The sequence below is a fragment of the Paramormyrops kingsleyae genome, chromosome 18 (genome assembly GCF_048594095.1).
Source record: "Paramormyrops kingsleyae isolate MSU_618 chromosome 18, PKINGS_0.4, whole genome shotgun sequence".
In the NCBI taxonomy this organism is placed as follows: domain Eukaryota; kingdom Metazoa; phylum Chordata; class Actinopteri; order Osteoglossiformes; family Mormyridae; genus Paramormyrops; species Paramormyrops kingsleyae.
In genome coordinates this window covers 17,042,185-17,069,364 of record NC_132814.1, presented here as the reverse complement: position 1 = coordinate 17,069,364, position 27,180 = coordinate 17,042,185, and the positions used below count along the sequence as shown (strand labels likewise).

General features: G+C 48.9%; 1 protein-coding gene across 5 annotated transcripts in view; it reads left to right on the top strand.

Annotated features, from left to right (window-relative positions):
• zbtb16a (zinc finger and BTB domain containing 16a) overlaps positions 1 to 27,180 on the top strand; it is a 91,453-nt gene that overhangs the window by 47,912 nt on the left and 16,361 nt on the right. For all 5 annotated transcript variants that reach the window (XM_023813612.2, XM_023813608.2, XM_023813609.2 and 2 more), the window contains exon 4: positions 8,488 to 8,574. In XM_023813612.2, the coding sequence (XP_023669380.1) occupies positions 8,488 to 8,574 (87 nt within the window). The remainder of the gene's footprint in view (positions 1 to 8,487; positions 8,575 to 27,180) is intronic.

The following is a 27,180-nucleotide window of genomic DNA, read 5'->3' as shown; positions in this document are numbered from 1 at the left end:
AGTATGGATTTGTTTTTGTCAGGACCCCCCCCTCCCTCCATCCCCCCCCTCATCAGCCAGGGTGGGGGGGGGGCACATCCATGTGGATGTACCACTTTGTCTGGTGTGGTGGGCCACTGAATAGGGATTACACATCGGGCACCCATTGGTGGGTGTCTGCAGGCTGTGTGCTTATGTGTGTGTCTGTGTATGCATGTGTCTGTGGCTCATATGCATATGCTCGTGCTCACGCGCATGTGTATGTGCGCTGCGCACATATGTGTCCATATACATCTGTCTGCGCATGCATAAGTGTGTGCGTATTTGTAGGCTGCATGCATTTGCTTGTGCCTGAGGACTGGGTACGCATGTGTGTGCCTGCGGGCTGCATGCGTATTGTGTGTGTGTGTGGGGGGGGGGGTTGCCTGCGTATGCATGTTTGTGGGTTATGTCCGGGGCATGTCTGACAGCATCGATCATCTTACAGAACAACAGGCAGTAAAAAGCAGACGCTGCGGTACTCTGGTTCGAGAACCTGCAATTCTTCAGTTTGTGAGTGTGAGAGCAACTCCCACGGCTTTTGGAGGCAGAAATTGAAAGTGTGTAGGGTGCTTGTAGAGTGTCTGGTACAAGCCGACCAAACATTCCCCACAATGTGATTTAAAAACCTGTTTTTTGACATTGTGGGGACCATTTTTCAGGTCCCCACAAAGATCTAAGAATGCAATCAAAAAACTAAAAATCATTTTATTTGGTTACCTGTAGATTAAGATTAGGGTTCGGTAGGGGTTAAAGTCATTATGTTGGGATTAGAGTTTTCCCCATAGAAATGAATGGAAAGTCCCCACAAAGATATTACAAACCTGTGTGTGTGTGTGTGTGTGTGTGTGTGTGTGTGTGTGTGTGTGTGTGTGTGTGTGTGTGTGTGTGTGTGTGTGTGTGTGTGTGTGTGTGTTCATTTGTGTGTGTATATATTATGTGTTTATATATAATGTAATCAAGTCAACTCCAGTGGGGCTTTAATGTCAGACCAACCATGTACATGCACTCAGCATACCGTGACACAAAATAACATTCTGCAGAACCACGGTGCTAAAATCAAGGAATAACAACATTGATATACAATGTGAATGTAAACAATGTTGGACTGTTTAGAGTGCAGGCAGTCATGGAAGCAGCAAAGCACACAAGTGATAAGAGTAAATGATAAGTAAATATCAGACATAATGGTAAACAATGAGTAATGGTTTGTATATATTAAACATGTACGAATATATAAATATAGTATTATAGTGTTAATGCTAGTATCCTTCCACCCTAGTGATCACAAGGCAGTGCTGCTGACATAACTGAGTCAATTGCAACCTGTTAATGGACACCTTCGTTCCGAGCCCGAGTCTCTGCTACAGCCGTACTGTCAGTCTCCCTCCAACCTTGCCATTACCCGGGTCCCGTCGAGTAGCTCTGTTGAGGTTGACAAACCCAGGGCTCGACTGAGATCTGGCCCTGGCTACCAAGCCTGAGCGGAATGCTCGTTCATTTACTTCCAGATGTATTCCCATTGATTTGCATTTCTCGCTGTGTTTCTGTCTTGGGAGGAGCTGTCTGTTCCCAGCTGGTACTGCTAGTGGCCTGTACCAGTACGGAGAAGAGCATGAACATCATAACCAGTGCTGGCCACATGTCTCCCCTCCCACCCTCGGGCTTCACCAGGAATGGATAGTTCCAGTGGAACCCACGGAACAGGCAGATGGTTCTTTTATTCTCCCTTGAAACCTCTTTGAGAGCGGCCAAGTCAATTCCGAAATGGCCGGCACTCTAAGAACCCAGGAACATGGGAACCTGCTCCCACGAGAGGCGCTCCGAGTTCAAAATCTGGCATAATCCTCCGATGTCGGATTTTAAGCCATGCTTCATGTATTGGTGTAAAAATTATGTATTTGTCAGGTTCAAAAAAGTCTTCTTGTGTTTAATCGGACTGAAATTGTAGGTTTGCTGCAGCTGATGTGGCATAACACATTGCATGGAAACAGCACATCTTCTCGTGTGAAATCTCAGTGCCGCTACACTGCGAATCAGTAGGACTATTCAGTTTGTCTTTCTTTTCAGTCTTTTTGGCAAACCAGAAAAGTTTATGGCGTGTTCTTGCCTTCCGAGGTGCGGCTGAGGTATGGTTGGCCACCTCACGTGTCTATAATGGGCAAAGATCGAATATGGCGATAGCTGGCTCAAAGCGCGTCGCTACACGCGCGCATGCTGACCACAGCAGAGGAGATGCTATCAGGCAGTGAGGTGAGACGGAAGCACAGAACAACATGCGAAATTCGCTTTGCGAAAAGTGTTTCCATTTTTTTGCCTTTTTTTTTTGATGATGACGCTATGTAGCATGGCCCTGATCCAGTGTAAGCCCCACAGCCCCAGGAAATCGCAGATTATGGGACATCAGACGATTGCACTCCCCGGGTCACTTCTCGCCGATAACGGGATCTGTTAAGTATCACAACGATAACCAGAAGGAACGGCATGTCTCTCATGTCGCGGCAATAAAAGCAAATACCCTCCGAAGGCAGAAGCTTTTATTGCATTATGTAAGTTGAACGATAGCTTTAGGAAAGTTTTTCAGATCAATTTCTTACCGCAGATTAAAAAGCTATGAGTCCCATTTATAAAAGGGCTCCCTTATGAAATGCTCTTTGAAACTTTCATATTTGCGGCGAGCAGAGAATAAAGTCTCGGGCGAAGATGGTGCCGATGGTGCTTTCATGTAGGAGGCAGAGAAGATAAAAGCGATCCCAAAGCCATCTGGAGGTAGCCAAGACGCACGAGGGTTCGTTTTATGCTGCTGCCCCCAGTGGGGAGGGCCCGACAAAGGCGTCTGTGGATATTGTGTTATTACCGGTGCAGACAAGTAAATGGCTATGAATACTAATGTTTTTCCTCACACAAAAAGCACTTTTATTCTTATTTTTTTCCCTCCCCTTCCCCAGTTTCCTGTTGATTTGCAGCAAAGGTACGTTTCGGATTATGTGCAGCCTCTAGGCGTGGAGAGTAATAATTGCGTAACTGGACGGGTGGCTTTCGGAGAGAATGTGTGAAAGGGGGACTTCCTGGACCTGGCCTGGCCTGTCAGAGGTGCATCATTATTTGGGTGTGTGGGGATGGGGGGGGAGGGGGGGGCAGGAGAAGAACCAGGAAGAAGGGTGGCACTGGAATGCATGCCAAGATATCATTTAAGGGAAAGGAAAAAAAAAACGCTGCACGGAGAGTTAATGAACTGTCATGCTCTACAGTTTTTTTTTTTTTTTCTGAGGAAGTTTATGGGAGAAACTGTTTTTTTTTCTTCCTCTCTCTCTCTCTCTCGAGGGAGGGGGGTGTACTCGTTACTCACCATCATCTGAACAACACATGACCTAATGGAAATAGCACGTAAACTCAGTGTTTTCGTTATCTGCCAGATGACAGAAGCGGCTGGCAGCGGAGTCCGCTGCCTTTTGTGTAACGAAGCCCTCGGCTTAATATCCAGTTGGCATGATTGATATACGGTTTTTCTTTTCTTTTTCGAACTTGGTGGTGGTAACTTTTATAGGCCGGCCTAGTGGGTGTGCGGGGGGGGGGGGGGGGGGGGGGGGGAGATTGCATCGGACAAAAACAACAACATAAATCAAGGCACCTGACTGCAGTTAAATTGTGAGTGTTTTCAGCATTTCCTGTTTTTATTCCCCTCTCTCCCCCATTTTTTTTTTGATTTTCTACTGTCTCTGCCTGGCCAGGTCCCTGGTTGTTTGCCCCCCTCCCCGCCCGTGTCGTTTTTCTTTTGTTGGCCTGCTTCTTTGATCCCAGGGAAGACAAGTCCGGGGTGTGGGAATGATGTAGCAGTCAACCCCCAGCTAATCCCGGTTAAATCCCTCTTTGCTGAGAACTTTCTTCCCCCTTTAAAGGGCGTGCGGCGTGCATGGAAGCGAGCGGGGGGCCACTAAGGGCCCCGCCGGACTGCGGGGACCTTTTTTTAATGGGGTCCGAGAGCCAGCCTACCGGCTGCTTATTGAGGAAGGGGAGACGGATCGATGTTGCCGCCACCCCCTCGCTGTCTGTCACATTTGCTGTCCCGGAGGTTGTCCTGTTGACAGACTTGCCACCCCCCCCCCCCCCCTTCCCAGGCTCTGGCCAGAGAGCTCAGTAAACCAAGGAGCGCCTTTGACAACGTGTGACTCAGGAGGAGGAAATAATGGGTCCTAAATACTAAATCTTTACAGGTTATTGACTGCCGGTGAAAGCACACACATGCAGCCCCCCCACCCCACCCCGGTGTCGTTGGCTGGTGGGGGCCCCGGGCTAGACTGTACCAGCCCGCTAGCCTTTCTGACAGCATCCTGCGGAAGGCTACGTGGCACATCAGGGGCACAGTGATCTTGCTGCTCCCTCCTGTCTCGGCGAAGGTCAGAGGAGAAACGTTACCTTCACCACCCCCACCCCCCCCCCCCCCCCATCCCAGTGTTCGGCACCCCACTCCTCCCCAAAATAAAAAGGAAGCGAGACCCCCCCACCCCCGCCAAAGCTTTTACCCAGGCTCATTAGCAATAAAGCCATTTATTGCACAGTAAAGAGATGTCAATTGCAGTGTCTAATGGTTTGCTGTAGAAAGGAATGGTTTTTGGCGGGGAGGGAGGGGGCCGCTGTTTGGGTCGTGAGGTTCTTCTGAGCCAACCGGGCCACGCAGCCAACCCAAGCGGCTATCAAACCCTAACTGACAGCCAGGGGAGGCGTCCCAGGGTGAAGTTTAGCGGATCCTTCGACTTTGAACACGCCGGCATTAGTATACGCGTGCCCCCCCCCCCAGTGGTGTTTTATAGAGTGGAGTCCTGTCAGGCCCAGGGTGTTTAGTACCTCAGTCTCCTCTGGGCTTTTCTCATCCAGGTGGTAAAAGCAGGACGGTGACAGCCTCCTCTTCACCCCATTCCAGGCTCTGAGAAGATGAAACGGCGGCCTACCCGTCCGTCTCCCCCCCCCCCCCCCCCCTCCCAGGGACCGGATGACTCCATTTCTTCCGTTGGTGTTTTCACGGCCAGCGGACAAAGCTGCTATTACCGTACAGTGTCACCTGACCAGGGGTGCCATAAATGGGGGGGGGGGGCAGTTAGGATAATTCTAAGGGTTCCTGAGTGACAGGGGCTCTGTAAAATGTTGAACATAATTGGGTTGGGGGCCCAATATAATACACTTTAATGAAGCCCAAAATCTCTAATGGTGCCCTTATATGGCTTCTTCTTTTTTCTTTATTTGTTCTGCATGTGTTTTTGCCATTAACTCAGTTGATCACTGATTATGTCTGAGAATAAGCTGGTTTTAAGCCAGGATTGCTGCGGCGGGGGCTGGACCGGGCCCTCGTTTCCACACTTGCATCACGCTTACCATGGCATTTCCATGGGGGGGCTGCCCTCTGTTTCCTACACTTATTGAACCCCTGTCACAAGCAGCGAGCACCTCAGGAAGCACATTACGTGTTGTGGCAAGGTAACGCAGATAGCCAGGGTGCGCGTGTGACCTCTGCCACATGGGGGGAGGGGCGGTAGGGGTATCACACTGCAGGGGGCCGGCCCAGTCCACCCTCAGCACTAGTGGCGTTTGGCTCCCTTTAATGTGAGGATAGGAACTTGCGTGAGGAGTCAGAGCTTTGCGGAGATGAAAGAAAAAAAGAGACCTGCCTCGGAAGCTCCTGGATGTTGGAATTTGATGGCCAGGGATTCTGCCAGTGCATCATGGGAATAAAAGGGAGAACCACTCTTTGGGGGAGAGGATGGCAAAGGGCATGGTGGGCACCCTTAAAACAGGAGCGTTGTTTACTGGATTCTGTTCCGCAAACACGCGTTCTGGTGCTCCGTGTCGCAGTGCAGGAAAGCAGACATCTCTGACCACCAAGGCACTGTGTCAGAGTTCAGTCTCCAGTTAGCGCTGGCAGTGGCTCACAGCCTGCCGGACGTAATGCGCCGTTATTGTCGCAACTGAAAAACACGGCGTCCGCGGCAGACGTCTGCTCAGGCGAGGGAACCCGGTGTTCTGGGCTGTCCTTTCAAATTGGCAGGCTGCGTGCTGTTCTGTGACTGATAACAGAGTACTGTAAATAAAACTGTACAGCACGGCGTGTTACCGCTAAAAGGGGGGGAAAATCCGGGCAAGCATGGAGTCTGTACTCATTGTTCTGACGGCGTTAGTTATTTTTTATGGATTTTAGCTGTTTTTTTTTTTCTTTTTTAATCGTACTGAGTGTACTTTCTTACATAACGCGTTTGTGCAAGCTCGCTGAGTGGCAAAGCTGTTTTCTGTTTTGGTAACGTCGGTGTCCTGAAGCGGGTTTCTCATTTTTTTAATTAATTAGTAATATCTTGGTGCGCATAAGAGTGGCATCATCTGTGCCGGTAGATATGTCGCTTAAGCAGGAAAGGAGAAAGTGCCTTAACTCGCGAGGCTGATGTAATGATGTCCCTGCCGTGGCCCCCCCCACTAATGCCACCTTTCTGTGGAGTCATGTGACCTTGCATTCACAGCCCCGCCGCCCCTGCCCCCCACCAAAAAAAAATTCTGCATTATTAGATATGTACTTTTTTGGACACAGGCACTTATCTCCACCTGGCAGTAAACAGTTGTGCATGTGTGTTTTTTTAAACAAAATCTGTGCCACTGGGTTACGCAACAAAAAAAGGATGGAAGGTGGTTTTCATCAGCACGTGGCAGTGCCTCCGCACCCCCTGGGCCCAAAGCAGGGGAAGTGGCAGGTATCCTTAACTCAAAGTGCCTTTTTGTACACAGCAGTGCACTTTCCTTGTGTTTATATGCATGTGTTTATTCACAGTGGTGGGTGGGGGGGGCTGTCGGCCTAAGAGAGGTGTTTGTTCTTTTGCTCTGGCTAACAAGACAGCAGCTATTGATCAAAGCAAGGGGGTAAAATTTATCACTTTAATTTCATTACTTTTGCTAAAACGCACTCCCCGCTGGGCCGCTGGCTGCTGTCGCCGGCGAGGCATAATGAAGCGAGCACAGGCCGCTGTTTGTGTCTCATGCGCTCGCAAAGCCGGCCTCACGCTGCCACTTAATGTGTTAATTCTCTTAATTTATTGCTCCGGTCCACACAGGTGGCCTGGCTGGTGTTGGACTAGCTTTTTTCCCTCCCTTTCTCTTCGTGGGGGGGGGGGGTTGTTTCAAACCGCCGCCCCCCCCCCAACTCCCAGCCGTCATTTGGTACCAAGCAGACAAGCACATACATATCTGAAACAAAATGTTAGTCTCTTTCCCCTCAAAGTTAATGTTTTTATTATTTTTTTTCTTGAGTTTAGCACGCGAGCCGACGCCATATCGACTTGCGAAGACTTTGATTTGGGCCTCGATTCGTCTGGCTGTCAACCTTTTACACATTACAGAGGTCAGGGTACCAATTGATTCAGCAACGTATTGAGTGGGTGTCATTCACGCCGATGCACTCTAACTGGCCGCGTACGCTATGATCGAATTCATTAGGCGACTGGGGAAAAAAAGTAGCTTTTAGCGCCGAACAATAGCATAAGCTTGTAATTATTTATTCTGTGGTTAACTATTACAAATTCAGCTTTTTATGATTGTAAGGAAAAAAAGGGCAAATTCTGATCGTGGTAAAATCAGGAAGAGAATGCAGGTTCATATTGGCCATATACTTTATTACATAGTAGCAAAGGGATTTAAAAAGAAAAGAAGCTGAATGATTTTATCTGAAGATAAAAACAAAATGTTAATATTTATTTTCTGCGTACTGTCTGCTGATCTGTGTTTTTAATTCGTTTGTGATTTTCTTTGTCATCCTATTCAATGCAAAATAACACATTGAAACTGAAAACAGCTACACAGAAAAATGAATAATTTTGTCTCGATGAAGCATTCCGTCTGACGACCGGCTTCCTGTTTTGCTAGCCGAAGGCACCGTAACCTTTGGCGCCCATACTGAGAACACCTCTGGTTTGGTTTTCAGAGAACTCCGATCGCCGCGCCTTCAACCGGCGCAGGTGATGGTGCGGGGAGTCCGCCGAAGTGCTTGCTTTTACCCGCAGTAAAGCTGATAATTTACACATTCCCTTTTCACTCCCGGTAGACAGCGGAGCAGATGGTGCCCAGGTTGTAATTCAAAAGCTTTTACTGTGGGTTCAGGCCAGCGTGGTCACTGCCAGTGACCATCATAAGTAAATCTCGCCAAAATTTTTGCAGGTTTTTCAGTTCAACAGACTGATATTGACAACTTTTAAAATCCCCAAGTCCCTTATTGTTCATTCAGATTGATGTCCTTTTCTTAAACGGAAAGTTGATTTGGTAATATGCAAAGTTTAACCCTTTTGTCTGGATTCAACTACTTTCCCAATTCAGCGCTTGGTTTCACTCTGTTTCTTTGTTTTTTTCTGTCAGCTTGGCTTGTTACCTATGAGCCTTTTTAGGAAACATTTTCTGAGCACTGCTCTTGTGTTTTTTTTTTTTTTTTTTTATATCTCACAGCTGGAGCGAAAGCCATCGTCTGCGACCAGTGTGGTGCCCAGTTTCCAAAGGAGGATGATCTTGAAGCACACAGGCAGGTCCACACAGGTGAGATCCTCATGAAGCATCTAAACAGACATGGGAACACACAGCTAAGGAATCGACGTGTGATGGACCTTTGCATGACTGCATATATAATACAGTGGCTAAGGGAAACTCCAAGGTGCTTGGCTAGTTGTACTTTGTTTGATTGATCTTTTTAAAAATTTAGTTTCTTTTTAATGCAACTTCATGATACTTTGTTCGAATTGCCTTTTATTATTAGCTTTCAAGCTGAAATCTTCTCAGAACCCAGTGCTATCAGGAGGTTTAGGGCGTTAACAATCACAGGGTTCAGACTCGATCTGGAATGTTCTGTGGTGTTTGGTGGGGGGGGCAGGTGACTCGGCGGTATCCATCCGCGCGTCATGGCAAATATAATGAGCGCGTGGCCAAATGGCAGGAATGTGCCAGTTGTGTCTATCAGCTCATAAAGCTTTAAAAGAAATGCCACATGGGTCGTAATGAGCCCCAGGGAACGCATCCAACCCCCCCCCCCCCCCCCCCCCCCCGCCATGTTTGTCAGAGCATCTACCATGATGATGACGTGTGAAAGGCAGAGGCCCGAAACGGACATCTCCGATACCTGATGACTATCAGTACTATGTTGCATGTGTGGGCCAGAACTGGCTCACGGGTCAGACCAATGTGATGCTGCATTGGCGCTTTGCACTTACCATGAGGTCTGTAGAACCGGAACCGAAGCAGCCCGTAATGCCTAGAACCTAGAACCGGGGCTCTGTCCCGTTAGCCCTGATCTGGACACACGTTGGGTAAAGCTGGCAATCTGGACTTCAGTTATCAGTAGGTGGGCTGCAGCCCAGGTACAGGCTGTCTATAAAAGCAAAGTTGGGGGGGGGGGCTACACAAAAGCTTTGCAGATATATCTGCCCTCCCACCTCCACCCATGAACAATATTCACCCGGACAGGTTAGTTTGCCCTCCGCTCGATGCCCCGACGAAGCTCCCGCTTGGGCCCTGAGCATCCTCTCCGTCACATGGAGTCGCTGGGCCCCTCACCGAAAGGGGGCCCCTCTGCCAGGGGGGGTTAAGTGGGGCTAATAATCCCAGAGCGGCACCAGTGGAAAACGAGGCTAAATTTAGAGCCAGAGCCCAGGAGCAGGGAAAAAAGGGGCAGTGAGATTTGTCTTCCTGCCAGGGATTTAAAGAGCACCCCCCCCCCCCCACACACAGCTATCAGGCTCTCATTTTAAAATGTACTGTAAGGCACGGCTAGTTCAATGCCCCCTGACCACCTTCACCCTATCCCAGTATGCTCATCCATATGCTTAGCCCTTCTGCGTACGTCGAGACAAGCCATGACCACATTGTCAATGTGATTGTGTGTGAAAGAGGGTTTTTTTTTTTTTTTTTTTGGGGGGGGGGGCGGCTGGGGTCAGATTTAGCCTGTCCCCTACCCCATCCTGGTTTCCCAAGAGCCACTTTGTTTATCGTCCGGACATCTCCGGCGAGCCTGAGCAAGAGCCCAGCCAGCCTGCGGAGATACCCCAGACAGTTGACATCAGTCTCCCTGCGCCTGAGCGGCTGAGTGAGTGGGGGTGGGGATGGATGCTCTATTTTCCGACTGACCTCTTCGTTATTGTGGTGTCGCGCCAAGGAGCGCCCCCCGGTGCATTAGAGGAGCACGGAAAAGCAATTTAGCCTTTACAGGCCAATAAGAAACTCGGCATAAGTGTCGAGTGGAAACCTGCCCTAGTGTGTGAGCCTTTCTGTGCGTGTTATAATAATGAGCGGCCCAATCCTTCGCCGTTTATCGCTGGGGTTTGCTTTCACTGTGACTGCGGTTCTGCTAATTTGTAGTAAATCTGAAGTTCTTTAAATTTAAAAATTCAGAATTTGATTATTAAAAATGTCACTGTGCCCTAGAACAGAATAAATTGCATAAAAGACAGAAGGCTGGGTTCTCGGCCATGTACGTTACAGATTGCGGGTCGCACTGTCTTTGAGCTGCTCCCAGGACAGCCATTTTCATGCTCATCTAAGCACCACTCCCCCCCCACCACCCCCCCCTCCTAATTGGCTGTGTCACTGCTGATGGCCAGGCGAGAGATCCGGCCCGCGTTCTGAGAGTGCCGCGTTTCAGGTCAGAGGTGGGTGGGCGCGCATGGATTCCCAAATACGGATAATGAACTGTTAATTGCACCAATTAAGCCGGGGAAACGTGTCGGAACGTGGGCCAGGCGGTGCCGGGGTCCTTCAGGATCCGAGTCTGACACCCGTGATTTACAGAGCTCACAGGTTTGGCGACAAGCAGACCTGTGTTCATGGCGGGTGGGGGGCGGGGATGTTTATGTTAGCGAGCAGGTTTTATCCAGCCCTAGGGGCCATGGTTACTTTCTCCGCCCAGGTTGCTAAGCAGCCCCTCAGATTGCTTCCAGGTCAACCATGGATGCTTAGCCCAGTAGCTCTGACATGCTAGGCCTGGGTCAGGCCAAGTTTCTCCTTCCGTCTTTCTATCCATCTCTCTCTCTGTCTCTCTCTCTCTCGCTCAGAGCAGAGGTGAGACATATGGGGTGTTTATTAGTAGCCATCAGCCAGCTGCTTGTTTTTCTGCTGAGCGGGATCCACTGAGTAATACTTGGGAGAGAAGAAAGGAAATATTCCGAGTGATTCTGTTGGGAGGCTGGCTGGGGTGGGAATGCTGATCATATGTGGCAGGGGTGTGACTCTGTGCCGCAGATGGGATTAATGCTTAATGTCCGGCAGCACGGACATGCCGTCTCTGATGACTGCACCCCCCATTTCCCGAGGATGTAAACATTCAGGCCTCGGATTTCGAGTTGGCACCATGTCCACCACGTGCTGGGGTGGGGATAGGCATTTGTGGGGAGGGGGGGGTGGCTGTGAAGCTCTGGGTGTTTCCCGTTCTGCTGATATCAAAAGGTATTTTTCCTCCGCACAGTAAAGCCCTGGATTTCACCGGAGGTCGATACAGGCGGAGACATGGTGAATTTGTCGTGGCTCTCCCCGCCTGGCGAGAGGAGGAATTGGGCCACACAAGTTAGAGCATAACAAGTACACTCATTAAGACTCCCTTAAGGCACCAAGGGGACAGGTCACATGCTGAAACCCCAGAGGTGTTTTTGAAAACGGTCGCTGGCGTTTAACCAAGCGAGGCACTCTGGGTGCCTGTGTGTGTGTGTGTGTGTGTGTGTGTAAGTATGTATGACGTCCACTCAGTGGCTTATGGGATTTCTGCTTTATCATCGCTACTGGTGCAGGATGTCCTCGGATGACAGTGTTTTGGCACAGAGTCAGACGTCTATCTGAGCTATGCAGAGACCTCACTGGGCTGGTATTTTATTTTCTATTTTTTTGATGCAGTGACGTCGGAGAAATCAGCTGCTCCTTTGGCTGTGCATTCTTAGCTTCTAGAAAAGGTACTGTAGAGGATTGCAGTTATACCACAACTTTGTCAGTCTCACTCTATCCAGCGCTCTTTTTAGATTTCTCTGTGTGTCTCTGTCGCCCTCGCCGGGGTGCATAGCCAGCCTGCAGCATACATCGCTTCTGTTTACAACCTGAGCTGCGGAGATGACAGAAACACCCCACCTAGCGAGGGGCTTGGGACTCGTGGAGCTAAAGGCCAGAGCGAAATTCAACCTTGTTTTCGGGGGATGGGGGGGGGGGGGGGTTGGTGAGGGGTGCCCAGTATCCTCCGGTGCCAGGTCTGAGAGAGAGAAAAACATCATGCGCTGTTTACATCCTGCCACAGTGCTGCCATAGACACGGCTTGACCTACTTTTAAAGGGCCGGCGCGCATAAGGAGGCCCGGAATCTTCCGTGGGCCGTTCCATGGGGTTCGAGCAGGAGCGATCGAACGGGCCGCTGAATGCTCCAACTGTATGCGTCTCGCTCGCAGACTTGGCTCTTCGAGAGACATGTACTGCAGGCCAAGACGCTGCCATGAGCAGAGAGAGGGAGGGAGTGAGAGAGAGAGAGAGAGAGAGACATGTGCTCACACACACACACAAACAGCGAAGGTAATGTGATACTTGTTTTTGAAGGCATGGCGGCATAACAGTTTCATGTCCTCTGACTCAGCCAGCGAGTCATGACCACGCGGGATCTGCGTTCTCGGAGCGCATCGGTAGCGGCCTGCCTCCCAGAGACAGGAGGGTGTGCTGATGCTCAGAAGTCCTGCTGAAAAGAACCGTGTTTAGACACTGAGGAACATTGTGGAGGTGAAGGCTGGTGTTGAGGTGACTGGCAAGACCACGATAAAAGAAAAGACCTTGCCCAAAACCTGACCAGTGCCCTGATGTACTAAGAAAATAAGTCTGGCCCCAAATAATCTTTGTCCTGGGGGGTAAGGGGAGTGGGAACAGTAGGAGAACTCTAGTGACGCTCCCGAAGCAAGGCCAAGGCGACGGTAAGCGATCTGCCCCGTTTGCGGACGGAACCCTTTTCATCGCGGAGAGAAAAGAGCCAAAAGCAAATCCTGGAATAATAAACGTGCCCCCCCCCCCAAACTCTCCTACTGCCCTCCTCTCCCCTTTATGTAAGCCCTCTGCTTTGGGGAGGGGTTGTTTTTTGGGCTTGGGGGGGTATGCAAAACATTTGGGAGGCTGAACAGCGGATTTGCTCGGTGGGAACACCGCATGACTCCGGAGAACTGGGCCGCAGAGTAAACAGTTTCTTTCACAAGCCAGAAATAGTTTTGACGAAGCCAGGGGGAGTGGGGGGGGAGTGGGTGGTCACAGCCCAGGGCCTGCGCTGCTACCGCACCGTACGTTTATCCACGTCCAGATTTAAGAAGTATCTGCAGTATTGGAGAGGGGGTGACCTGATGAGATTTGTACCTGAAAATGGCGCCTCACTTGCATGTCCTTCTGCCACGGTGTGACAGTGTGTATTGATCTGGGGATTTTCAACCTGGGCCTCCAAAATGAAAATAAACCAGAGCTATGGACCCCCTACGCCCTATGGGGGGGCTTTAATGTCTCTCTACAAGGAGCGGCTTCTTGAATATTTTTCTCTCCAGATTGGGGGGGGCTTGGTATGGCGTAAAACGGATACCATGATTTTAGTTGGCACCAACAAATTACGCTCAGCATTTTCCAGCCCCAAAAGTACATTGATGAAATTATTTTGGACACATCACCTGTCCTGTCTGCTCTGGCTGCCTCAGACAGACTGCCTCAGACAGACTGCCTCAGACAGACTGCCTCAGACAGACTGCCTCAGACAGACTGCCTCAGACAGACTGCCTCAGAGGCGTAACACCGGAGCGTAGGAGCCCCATCCGCCGTTACACACCTCCGTTAAGCGTTTCGGCAGGCGTCTGACCTGTCTGCGTGTGACGAGGAGTTTCCCCAGTGGCTGAAGAGTGCACTCTGCGCCACGCCGTACTGCGTCGCTCTTGGCATCAGGGGAGAGAAATGGCTGAGAAACTGGCAGCCCTGTTCATCTTCGGTGGAATCGGTGGTAATATAATTCTTAGCTATGGTTTAAATAATGTAGGAAGAACAGCAATAAAGAAAATCCTCTTTAAGCTCCTCGGAAACAGGCAATAAAGCACCATTTCTGTCCAATATTCAGGTCTTTCATATGATTCCATGAAACGACGGCGAGCGTGTTTGCAGAGGCTGCTTAATCTCAGGTGTTTAAACGGTGATTTGCATGGCTGCAGGTGGTCGCCATCTCTCCACCGCCCCCCCACCATTTAAATTTTTGGAGGTGCCAGCTCAGTCTTTCCGTGGTAATGCCCACGTGCCGGACCTCTGGCACTAGCCGTCGAGTAAGTAGTGCGGATGGTGGTGGGGCATGGGCATGCCGGGGGGGGGAGGGTCCCACCAACGTGTTGCCTTAGTCGCCAGGGCAATTTGGCAAGGCGGGCAAAAGGGTTGCGGGAACATAGTTGGAGCGGAGTGTCGGGCTTCTGGCTTGGCCCATCTACACCGGCGCCTGCTGGTGGACGCTGCTGGCAGTGCGCTGAGAGGTCACTTAAAAACCAAGTGGCATGACTGGGCAACATGTGGGGCAATAATGTCTTTGGTCCTTTATTGAGAGGCAGTTTATGGGGTCATTTTTAAGGATACTATGTACATTTCTTGTGAGAAATATGTTTATTCTTTAAATAATGTTTATTCTTTAAAATAATTAGTTTAAAGGAAATTTGTAAATATGGTTTTAAATACAAAAAGCAGTACTTCATAAATTTTAAATGAACAATTCTACTGCAGGCCTTTTTAGACAAAGGCCGAGTGCAACACAAAGCCTGATGGAGGTTTCTAACCACTCGCTCCATTCTCATAAAAATTCCAATAAACATTTAATCTTTCATCTCCATGAAGCCGTATTCATACAGTGGCCAGTGTCCTTCCTCGTCTGAAAATTTCAGGAAATCCGGAAGCGAAACATTATGAAACGGCGTCCAGCAAAGGAATCGGACTGCTTTGCGGTAGAATCGCTGCTGTAATCGTTGAATCGAGTTGAGGGTTAGCATTTTCCGGACGCCGTAACCCTAGCATACAGTGGACAAACTCCCTGTTAGGGTATAGTCTTTAAATGAAGACTGTGAACAGGCTGCGTTTCCCCTCCCCCAATCCACCCCTCCGTTTCACCTACAGTAACGACAAACAATCTCTGTAACTAACAACGGGTTCCCCTTTTACTGACCGCTTAGCAGGTGGTGCAGTTCCATGCTTTGAAGTTGAGACCCCCGCCGTTCCTGCTGAAATGGCTGAAATATTCCACTCACGCCTGTCCGTTCCTTAGCATCTACTGTCAAGCGCCCACCTCCCCCCGTTCAACATTTTGCCTCCCTGCTCTACTCATCCTGTTGTTTTGTCCGGGTGGCTTTAAATTGCTTAAATTGACAAACACACAAGCCATCCTCTCCCCTCGTCGTTTCTATCACTTAACGTGGACCCACACAGGTCCCTCTGTTTCCTCCCGGAGTGGATAGACTCTAAGGGCCCGGAGTCCCGATTAGCGAAGAAATTAAATCAGGCACTAGCTGGGCCGCCTTCTTTTCTGTTAATTTTTTAGATGCTGTTTAAATGGGTCCACAGACGCAGCGACTGTCAGCCGTCTGAAAAATATCAAAATAGACTAACAGCCGACCACCAGGATTATGTCTGGAACGTTCCGGTGGCATCCGTTTCTACAGGATGCTCTGCCTTATTGATTCTTTAGGTCATTAATTGCGTGGGGAATGAGGTCCTCTTCGGACTCCCCAAGTCCGTCTGGATCACTTAGCGTAGTTCGGTGTCCAGTCACTCGTCTGTTTTATGATTGCGGCCAAAATGAACGCATTTACAGCACTGCACTTCGGTGGAGGGGCATCACCAGCTCTGTCAGGTGGGTGGCAAATCTGACCACAGATTATGAAATCAAAATCTACTTGGCAAAGACAGCCAGCAGGAAGAAGTGGTGGGGGGGTAGACCGGTTCTTAGAGTAAGTTTCTACAGGGCCCATTGTGCGGATGACAGCAGTACATTTCCTGGGGACAGAGTTGTTTTGTGGGCGGATTACAGACTCCCGTAGGTCACCGCAATTCATGCACTGCGAAGGAGCCAGCGGGGACTTTAGAGCGGGGGATGCGGAATTCCCTCTGGAATGTGTTGTCCTATCCTTGGCATTGTGTCCTGTGCCATCCATCCTGTGTCAGACACGCATTAGAGGCCTGGATGGAAACCTCCAGAGAGGGGCGATGCCTCCCAGAGCTGTCTGTCAGCCCCAGAGGGGTAAACAGGACTCTGAAAGCCCCTCTTGTATGAAAACCTGTCCTTAAAATATTCTTGTAGTGCAGTGTTTCCCAATCCGGTCCTTGGGGACCCACAGATACTCCACATTTTTGCTCCTGTTGAGAGCTGGGAGGGAGCAGAAATGTGGACTGTCTGATAGGCAGCTGGGAGGGAACAGAAATGTGGACTGTCCGACAGGCAGTTAGGAGGGAACAGAAATGTGGACTGTCTGACAGGCAGCTGGGAGGGAGCAAAAATGTGGACTGTCTGAGAGGCAGCTGGGAGGGAGCAAAATGTGAACTGTCTGGCAGGCAGCTGGGAGGGAGCAAAAATGTGGACTGTCTGACAGGAAGCTGGGAGGGAGCAAAAATGTGGACTGTGAGAGGCAGCTGGGAGGGAGCAAAATGTGAACTGTCTGGCAGGCAGCTGGGAGGGAGCAAAAATGTGGACTGTCTGACAGGATGCTGGGAGGGAGCAAAAATGTGGACTGTCTGTGGGTTCCTGAGGACCGGATCAGGATCTGTAGTGCACTGAGCCTCAAGGAGACAAAAGGTGAGAATGAAGAGATTCACATGAGGTTCAGGGGAGGATCTGCACCAGTGTTTTTCAACCCGATCTTTGTCTCAGGAAGGAGGGGACCAAAGGAAAATATTGTCTCTAGATCTGACTTGCTTGCTTTCATCTTTAAAAAGGACCCCTTATAAAACATAGACTGTAAAGCTTTTGTTGAATTTACAGTGCTAACCCTTGTTTCTGTACGGCCAAGGAATCTATTTGTTTCTACAAAAGAATGGGGGGGGGGGGTTTGCAGTTACTTAATTGTGAACTCAGGGATTAGTGTGAACACTTATAACCTTTCACCCCAAACAAAGGCGTGATCACATGTGGTTGCTTAGTGACATGATTTTCACCCGCCGATTTAATGGAATCGCTGGGCTGGATCAGTCTTGCTGTGCTCTTTCGGCAGCCGTGTTGAATTATTGCCCATGATGTCACGTACCAAAAGAGTACAAATATAACTGTTTCTAAATTGATCATTTACAAACAAGCACATCCTTAGAAAAACCACCCAGGTTGTTTTTTTAAACCTATTTACCATACAAAAACGAAATGACATTAAATTCATTTTGGAAATGCACATGGTTTTTTCCCTTTGGAAATTTGGAAAGGTTTACACAATTTATGCTACTCCACAGGCTTAAAAATGAGTGTCCACCTCAGAGCTTCTCAGACCTCTATCTCCAGGGCAACTGGCATGGAGACTGAGCGGTCAGTCGGATTGGGACAGGGGGCTATGAGCACATGCTAACCCCAACACCACCACTACCATCGTCATCATCGACATCATCTTCTCCCATGAATTAGGAAAAGCCTTTAGATGATGAGTGGATGGATAGATGGGTGGTGATGATGATTATTGTTGTTGTTGTTATTATTATTATTTTTATTATTAACAACATGCATAGGAAAATTGTCCATCTGTTAAAGATTGTCATGATTTGGTCTCTCGCACCTAATTTCATCAGGTTTTGATAATGATTAGAATATGGTTGAACTTCCCTAAGAAACCTACACACTTCTGGCTATTATTTTTATCTCTGTGCTCAGTGCTTCCTGTACTTTCCCTCCTATTATCTGCATGCTTGCGGCCCCCTGTAATTTCATTGTGCGCATCTGGGGGCTGACAGCTGAAAGAACCCAATATTGAGTTATTGTGTGTGTGTGTGGTAATGCTAGTTAATAATCTTCATTTAGATGTAACACACGGGTTTGTATTTACCACGTTGTGGGTAAGACCAGTTTTCAGGTCCCCCAAAAATACAAATAAATAAAAATTCTAAAAAATCTTTGAACAGAATCAAAAACCTAAAATAGCCAAAAGTCTGGAATTTTATTTGATAATTTATGGATAAAGGTAGGTCTGCGTTACGGTTATCATAGTTAAGGTTAGGTTTATGGCCACAGATATGTCCCCACAATGATAGGAATATATGAATTGTGTTTATGTGTGTGTGCGTGCATGGGTCCGTGTGTGTGTCAGGATAGCCGAAATACCTTTCTATTCGCAGCTGAATAGAAAGAATCTGAATCTGGTCTGGAGGAGGAGCATCGAGGAGGTGTTACTCATCTCTATCTTCCTGTTGCCCCACACCAAATCATTAGCCTTGTGCTGAGGCTCAGAGAGGCCCCGATCGTCCGGGTGATGCGGGAACGCCACCTGATAGCCGCTTCCCCCCGGCTCCAGCCACTCCGACTCTGCTTGGTTCTCCCCAAGAAAAAGAAAGGGAAAATCCGAGGGTGTGTGGGGGGGGGGTGGTGGATCGCATCCCTCTGAGAAAAGTGCAGGTTCTCTCAGTGGCAGATAATGACTGGAAGAGTTGTGAACTCAGGTGGGACCCATTACGGCGAGGACTGCCACCCTTATCAGTTAATAGCGGGCTTCCAAGGAACCCGGATTGTTTTCTTAGATGGCACCTGGTCACTCGCGGGTCAGGAGGAACTGGGGGGGAAGCACCGCAGAAAGATAAGCTATCGTATAGGCACACATCTATAGATAACATATTAATGGTAGGCCGGGCGGGGCCTAGAAGTTAATATTTCTCCTCCTGACTGGTCAGGGTTTCCCCATGCAGTCAGTGTGAGGCACAGAGATGTTTGCACAGGTGTCCTAACAGCCTTGCCTGGCTGTTAGGGGCCACAGGCCAAGTGAGGACAATCCGGAGCAAATTAAATTAAATGTTTTTATCAGAAATGTACGTATCCGTAATTTAAAGCTGTGACCTGCTTTTTGGAAGTTGGTCTTCCAGCCTTGGCTCGTTAGAGGAGTAGCGTCACTCATCAGGATTTTCCCCAGCCCTGCAGAATGGGTGCAAGGCCTTGGGTCTGTGTGTGTGTGTGTGTGTGTGTGTGTGTGTGTGTGTGTGTGTGTGTGTGTTTTTTCGGTGGACCCTTATTGTTGAGGTGTCCACACTGCCCCATGGACCCACACACGCAAAAAAAGAAAAAAAGAAATCCTCTGGAATGCTTAAGAGCAGCTCCCCCCCACCACCCCCTGAGCAGGCCGGTGTCCGTTTACAGTGGCCCGCTTGGAGCGCTGGCCACGCAGGCGCTGACCGGCCCGGCTGGAATGTGATTGATTATGTGGTGTTTATGTCATTGAGGACCTTTCAGCAGCTCAGGGGTCAAGAGGTCACTTTAACTGCAAATCCGCTTCCTTTTGTACAGTGAGGACCCGTAGCGGGGGCACACAAAAACGCCTTTTTCTCTTTAGCCTGGGAAAAATGGGGGAGGGGGGCACACATCAATTAATACAACTTTTTTTTTCCCCACCCCCCGTTCCCCTTCCCCTCCCTTGCTCCCCTGAAAGAGCACGCTCATCTTTGCAGGCAAAACTTTAATTAAACGCGAAAACGGAGGTAAATGTGGAACAGCGCAATACACAGGCAAAAGTCAACAGGGAATTAATGTCTTAACTCTTCCAATTGGGGGGGGTGGGAGTCATGTTTACAAAAACAGCTTGACAAACGAAAAGAGTTTTAAAAAAACGAAAACGGGGAGCAAAGTTTGCAGCAAAAACCAATGGATGCATAAAGATCTAAAATCTGATAAATTTGTTTCATATGGCCCAACTTATTGCACTTAAATTCCTCAAATTACATCATAATTGCTCGTTAAACCACTGGTGATTCTCGACGAGTTAAATTGAATCTGAAGTAAACCCCGTTTTGACAATTTTTAAGTAGATTTCTGGTGAAAGCGCCCAAAGGTATTTTATTTTATTTTTTGTGCTAAAAACTGCTTCCTTAAACTGTGTAAATGAAAGGCTTTAACACGCACTGGGTTAAACTGCCATTTGAGATGTTAGCCTTTGATGTACAGCCTGTGCGACGCATAGGTGATGGTGCTATTCGGAAAATGTGCCAATCTTTGCCCTCGAGGGCACAGTGTTTGTGGTCATAGGACCTGGATTAGACTTTAACTCCAGAGAAGTTCCTAGGGCAGGGTCAGAGGTCATCTGTCTTACTTAGCAGTTTTTTCCCTCCCTTTCTTTACATTTTCACGCACCTTCCCCCCTTCTATTCCATAGCGCTGTGCTCTCTGACCTCGCTAAGCCCACTATACTCCATATCACCATTTTCAGGGTCTTTCAGCCTAGAAAATTAAGGTATCGGCTCACGTACGTGTGACATACACGCCGTGACACGTCCTCTGTCGTTTCCATGTGCATGTGTGCGTGTGTGTGCACACATCCACCTTAAAGCCTTGTAATGTCTTACTCATGTCCTTTTCACTATGAATACAGCGGAGCTTGTCAAGCATGTCTGCTGTTTGTGCGTGTGTGTGTGTGTGTGTGTGACCACTGGAGAAAGGGGGATGAGCAGATTCCAGAAGGTGTAACAATATATAGTGCATTCCGAGTGCCATTGAGAGGCACACCAGCCCCCCCAGATTCATACCGAGCGGGACCACAATTGAGTGCATGTGCTCAGAGCCCCCAGTTCTCTAATCTGCTCCAGGCAGCGATGCTGATCCAGAGCAGAGAACTGTAGCTTTAAGAAAATGTACAAGTACAGACAAAATTAAAGGTAATTTCTAAGGGTAAGATGCCACACTGTTTCCAGTGTAGCCTCTTTCTGGTCTAGGCTGAAATGAGTGTTTATTTTTGAAAGTTAGCCTGCAGCCCTTCTATCCTCTCACCCCCCCCCCCCTCCAGTCTGTAAGAGATTCAGATGTAGGTGGCGAGCTGAGGCTTTTTCTGGAGTTAAGTGGCTTGTTCTAAATAAAGCTGTAAATGTGCCCTGACAGTGAGACACATGTGATGACCAGTCATAGGTTTTTCCTTTTTTTTGTTTTCCTGCCTCTCCCCCCTTTCCAGCTAGACGTCAGAGATAAATATGGTGTTATTTGGACTGCCACGACTTGAAATGGCAAAAAAACAAAAGCACTGCTTACGATGTGGGGGGGGTCATCTGAGGTCTGTACTCAGCTCGCCAGCTCCAACCCGAGCAGAGAGCAAGAGTCTTGGCGAAGATGAGTGGGAGAAACTGGGAGAGCTCCCCCTGCTGGCTGAGATGCATAGGCGGCCTCCACCCATTAATAATATCGCTTTGCTGTGATAATACAGGAAAGCGCAGTAGAGTGGCTGCTATGTGCCTATATTGTATATTGAAACACTTTTCCTGATAAATTCAGACTCTAGGCATGTAAGGTTTGAATCGATGGTACTGGACGGGGAATTGGATCTACTGGGTGTTTTTGAAAGACAAAAGTCAAATTTTTTTTTTCTTTTTTACAGAAATATCTTGTTTTATGCTCCCAGCTCTCTGCGTAAAGGTGAAATGTGTTATATTGGCCCAAAAACGTACACTGCCCCCCCCCCTTACCCCCCACTAGCACCCTGGGACAGCACCTCTGTCTGACACAGTTTGTCATCCCCCTGAACACCAGCACGCCGTCAGATGAGCTTGTTGTCGGTCCCCCGGAACGTCTGTGGGCTCCTCCAGCCGGCTTTGGCGGGCGCGTTGACAGAGCCGCCGCTGTTTACTCCCGCTAGGTTGCCTGCTCTTCCTTTTTGCCGTATTTTCCTCCGTTGATCCCTTTATTCAAAGATTGAACTAATTAAAGCCTGTCTGGCCACGAAAGCATCTTAACCGGCAGGCCGTGGCGCTCTAAGGCCGTCGGCTTGCCATATGGACGGCACGCACTGCGTGTCTGTCCGTGACGGACGCCGCACTATAGATCCGCCGTGACGGGATCACCGGAGCCTCCACAGACAGCCATTGAATAAATGATGTGAATCTGATGCAATTCCCATTGCCGGGTTGTAATCAATGGCTGTTGTTTGTCTCATTTCGCGTTTCGAACGTCGAACGGCTGTCAGTAAATCGCAACGTTGTGATGCGGGTGCCTTGGCCCGCTCGTGATTAAACCGAATGCGGCTCCTTTGATTACACTCCCCGGCAGAGCGGGGGCGCTAACCTGCCCAGGTTCATTTGCAGGTGTGAAATGCCAGCCCCCCCCCTCCTCCCGTCCTCCATTCCATCCCATAATAACCTCGTGCAACACCCGGAAAAGGACGGATAAGTAGAGTAAACCATGCCTGTCTTTCATTGTGCTGCCCGCCACACAGCTTGACTGTCAGAAATGGGGGTGGGGGGGTGGTAACTGTGAGTGTAAATGACACTTTTATTCATGGAATAATCCTGTAGCCTGTCGACAGTTTTTCGTCTGACTGGCCGTTTGCCGAAAGACCCTGTTGCTTGGCGATTACAGGAGAGGCAGAATCCCCACACACCCCGCCCCTCCCGGTTGGCCTTGACACGTCGCTTGTGTCAAAGTTGCCCTTTTGTATGAATAATAAATCATAGCTCGTGGCAAACGTTGCGACTGCGACTTTGATGCAATATTTTTAGAAGCGTGCCTGAAGCGAAGCATTAGAAATAAACAAATAAGGCAAACGACAAAAACAAGCGTGAACTTTGGCGGAGGGGGTGGCTGCGAGGATTATCACGCCAAAGAATACATCATTAAGTAGCCAAGTTACATCTAAATGAAGATTATTAGCTAGCGTTACACACACACACACACACACACACACACACACACACACACACACACACACACACACACACACACACACACACACACACACACACACACACACACCGTAGAGCCAGTGGCAGTCTGGAGGTTGTCCACTTTGATACTGATTCCGAATCAGAACAGAGAGCAGCACTTTGTGTCTGCTAAGTATGCGGTGTTATACATAAACAAGCCGGCTATGCTTATTGGCTCAGGGGTGGATCAGCCGCACAGATATCCCCTCCCCCCACTCCACCAGGGGCCCAATCAGACCAACCCAAACAAACTCATCGCACAGGTGAGACGTGAAGAAGGGCTGCAGTGTTCCCGCTGCTTATCAGTAGGGTGCTAAGGCCATGGCCCCCGTCTAAATACACGTGGAATTAAGCAGGGGGTGTTGGCTCATGTCATCTCAACAAGCAGGTTCCCATCAGAAGTAAATTTCTCCAACGTTAACGTATTGACTTGCGCCCCTTAGTGGGCAGTCGCGGTATTCCCAGTGTTGTCGCATCACATCCTTTTCTATACATCTTTGCAGGCTAAAGCCATTCGAGTCCACTCCAAGTAAGCCCCCCTCCCACCAACGCAACAAAATAACCGAAGGCTAAATGCCCCCCCCACCCACCCCCACATAACAGAATCTTCCGGAGCGAATGTGGCCCATCATCCGCAGCCTGTCGATTTTACGTGTGTCCATTTGGATTCTGTACCTGCACGTGGCCTCGCCGCCGCCCTGCAAGTTAAATCAATTCCCTTTCTAATAGAATTAGAATGGGCTGCAGTGATTGAGGAGGCCTGGTACACAGCCTGCTTTAAAAGCACCCCCCCACTTTCACCCCCTGGGCCCTCTTCTCTTGAGCTCTGATGCGCCCGTGATTGACGTGGAGCTGATCTATAAATAAAGTCTTTTCTTTCCTCATAAAGACTGTACTGTTTTCCTCCAAGGTCACACATGGATCTTTCTTAATAAACACGTATTCAACATCATTAGCTGAGTGACACGGTTAAATTGAGATGGTTGGCTTCTGCAAGGTGCTGGAGAAAACAAAAGGAGCCTCCTTCCCCTCTCCTCTGACATCCTCCTTCCTTGGCTCCTCCATCTTCCTTTCCCAGTCTTCCCATTTCTTGCCGGGTAGCTTGTAATACCGTCGGACTGGTGCATCTCGGCCTACGGCAGCCAACATCTGCTGGCTCTCTGTGCCCGTAATAAAATGTCACCGTTGATTGGTTTAAACCAGAGGAAAAATCACATGGTCGCCCTTAACTCCCGCCCTCCAGGCATCCATGTGTGGAAATTTGTGCTTTGATTTAATCTGTTTCTAGCCATGTACTTATATTAGACTCAATGTGCGTGCAGAAGGTATAGAGATTATTAGTTATATTATTATTCTCGGTTTAGAATTTGAAAGACAAGTTTTTTTTTACCCACATATTTCTTGAAATGTTTTAAGCTTAGCCTTAATTTTCTTGTAAATCTCAATGTTATTTTTTTTTCTCTCCCCTCCTCGGGAGGTGAGAAGGTCGCCCCCCTGCCTGTTACACTCACCATATGATGGGGTGCATGCGAATAACTCTGCTGTGGGTGGGTGGACCTGCCGGGTTCTTCGGACTCAGCCTGGGCAGCATTGCATAGCTCCCTGGATTCAGAATTTAAAATATGCATCCATCTGACTCGAATGTGACAAAAGGAGGCTTGTAAGAGCGCTAGGTAAAGTAATGCTGTTAGTTGCGGGCTTGTTCTCGCTCCTGGTCTCCTCTAATAGGCGCACAAAGGCCTACATTAAGCTGCGGAGAGGCATGCCATTCCCTTTTTGCTTAATACCTTTATTTGTAAGTAATTTGGCCATGCTTTTTTTAATGCATTCTGATATGATCAGATTTACTTTTTCTCTGCCTGGGATCAAGCCCCCTGTTTTTGTGTCCCGGGAGGCTTTAGAATCTCCCCCTCATTCCTTTCGCCTCGGAAAACAAAACAAACTCCCATCCTGTCAGATAGGAGGGGGGGGGGAGACAGCAGAGAGGCAGTGAAAGCCTTTTGTCCATCAGGGAAAACCGTGTCAGCGCGGAGTGAGAAAGGGCTCCGGTCATCTGGCCGCAGTAAAAGGACCAAAAGTGTAAAGATTAGGGACGTAAGGGGTCGAGGCAGGAGCCTATGACTAATGCGGGCGCTCATTGAGAGGCGAGGCCACATTGTCTGCCCACTGTCCAGATGGCCACTCGAATAAATCACAGCGAAGGAGCACAATGAATTCCAGCGCAGGGGCTGCGGCCAGATAATCATGCAGTGAGCACCGGGGCTTTTCGCCTCCCCCACCCCCAATTTAAATCTGTTAATGAGTAAAACCGGCGAGCCGCTCCTGCTGCCGACCATAGATTCCACGGGCCAGTATCTGCCCCAGCCCGCCACACGTTTGTCTGCATGTTTGTTTGTATTGCATGCTTTGTTTTGCCTGTTTTTGCTTGTTGGGTGAATGGCGTGGATTTTTACGTAGCGTACTCTGGTTCTCAGTGTGACTTGTCTGTGTTATCTGTGAATGTGTATGGGTGTATGTGTGTGCGTGCGCGTTTTTGTGTGTGCACGAGGGAACCTCTCTCGGACATGGCGGGTGATGCGGGGGAGAATATCGAAACAGCTGGGTGCCTTTCTGACCCGATTAAGGGTGGGATCAGGCTTCAGAAGTCCTCCAGCAGTCCAGAAACACAGAGGCCCAGGAGCAGGTGGTGCTCTTGGGATAGATGGGCAGAGGACTGTGGGTCAGAGAGTGAAGGAGGGGCTGGAATCGGGCCGGCACCATCCACATACATGCACACGCGGCTGCGCAGCTCCAGCGACACTTAAATTGAAGTGGTAAATCTGTCAGCCCTGCCGTTCAGAATGCAATTTCTTCTCCAGAGCACGATTTGGGGCGGAAAGCTGAGGGACTGTGCCCCCACCCCCATCCCACTCCCCTACCCCCCCCCCCCCCCCCCCCACCTCACTCCTTTTCCCTCCATCGTAATGATGGCATCTCTGAGCAATGTCTGAGTAACAAAAAACGTGAGGCATGGAAGGACTCACAAATGACCCTTAAAGAATTGGATGAAATACAAATTTAGGATTTTTTTGTTCACCTCTGTTACATGCCATATAATTACGTGGTGTTACATGTTATATATGTTGTGTACTGTTAGTTGGATTGGGGTACATCTCTGTACAGATTCTGCTGTTTCACAGCTCTAATGTCTAAATTTTGCTGTCATTTAAAGTGCTGTCATTTCAGAAACTGTGTTTTTCTTAGAAAACGCAAAGTGCCATTCGGAAGTTGCTTCACTTTTTTAGTGTTTTTTTTTTTTTTTTTTTTTGTGACATTTTGTCATATGGGGAACAGTATAATTTATTTTCATTTTCTTAATGCTGGTAAGGCTGTAATTGGCGGTTTTCCTCACCGCGATGAGTGATGCGTGCTCTGATAGAGGCTGCAAATGAAAATGTGCAGCGTATGTACATTATCTGACACTTTAAAAGTCTTGCATAATAGTCTCACATTATTGCTGAAAAGTAAAAAAGCAAAAGGTTTCATTTATATAGGTTTCAAGTGAAAAAAAATATATATTTGTAATATTTTGCTGCAGAACTTATATGAATGACCCCCCCACACACACACACACACACTCACACACAGAGATCTTTGCTGTATTGAAAGTAGTAGCTTCTGGTCACCTTTCAGGCCTGGGCTGACCGGATCTGTGGTGCATTTTGAGATTCTGCCACCTCCCTTCAGATTCGGCGGCCCCCAGTGTGACCGCTGCCTCCAGTAATCTCCGTGTCACTGCGTACAGTGGCTCAAATGCTGGTGACACCAATCCCCATTGTCCAGTCTCAATTGTGGGGGGGGGGGGGGGGGGGTGTTTAAAGCCCCTTTCAAAATGAAATGCCGTACATCGGCAGGATGAGATGCTCAGTCATTTGATGTTGACAGGAAAGGTTGGGTCGCAGAGACGGAGAACCGGATTGTGCATGGGGGGGGCAGGGGGGCAAATGGCAGCCCCTACTTCCCATCCACCGCTCTTTCTTTACTGTCGATGCCATTAGCTAGCGAGGTTTCCCTTAGTTAGCCTCTGACTCCGGCGAGATCAAAGCCCCCATGGACGGGCACGGAATCATTTCTCGCATGTGCCGAAAACTACATAGATGTCTAGGTGAGTGTGTGTCCGGGCATGTGCGTGGGGGTGGGGGGGGGCGGCGGTGGTCCAACATGACCGGCCAATTAACTATAGCATTTGGTCGATTTACAAGGGAATTCTATAGGACTGTCTCATTCAGCAGTGGACTGGAGACAA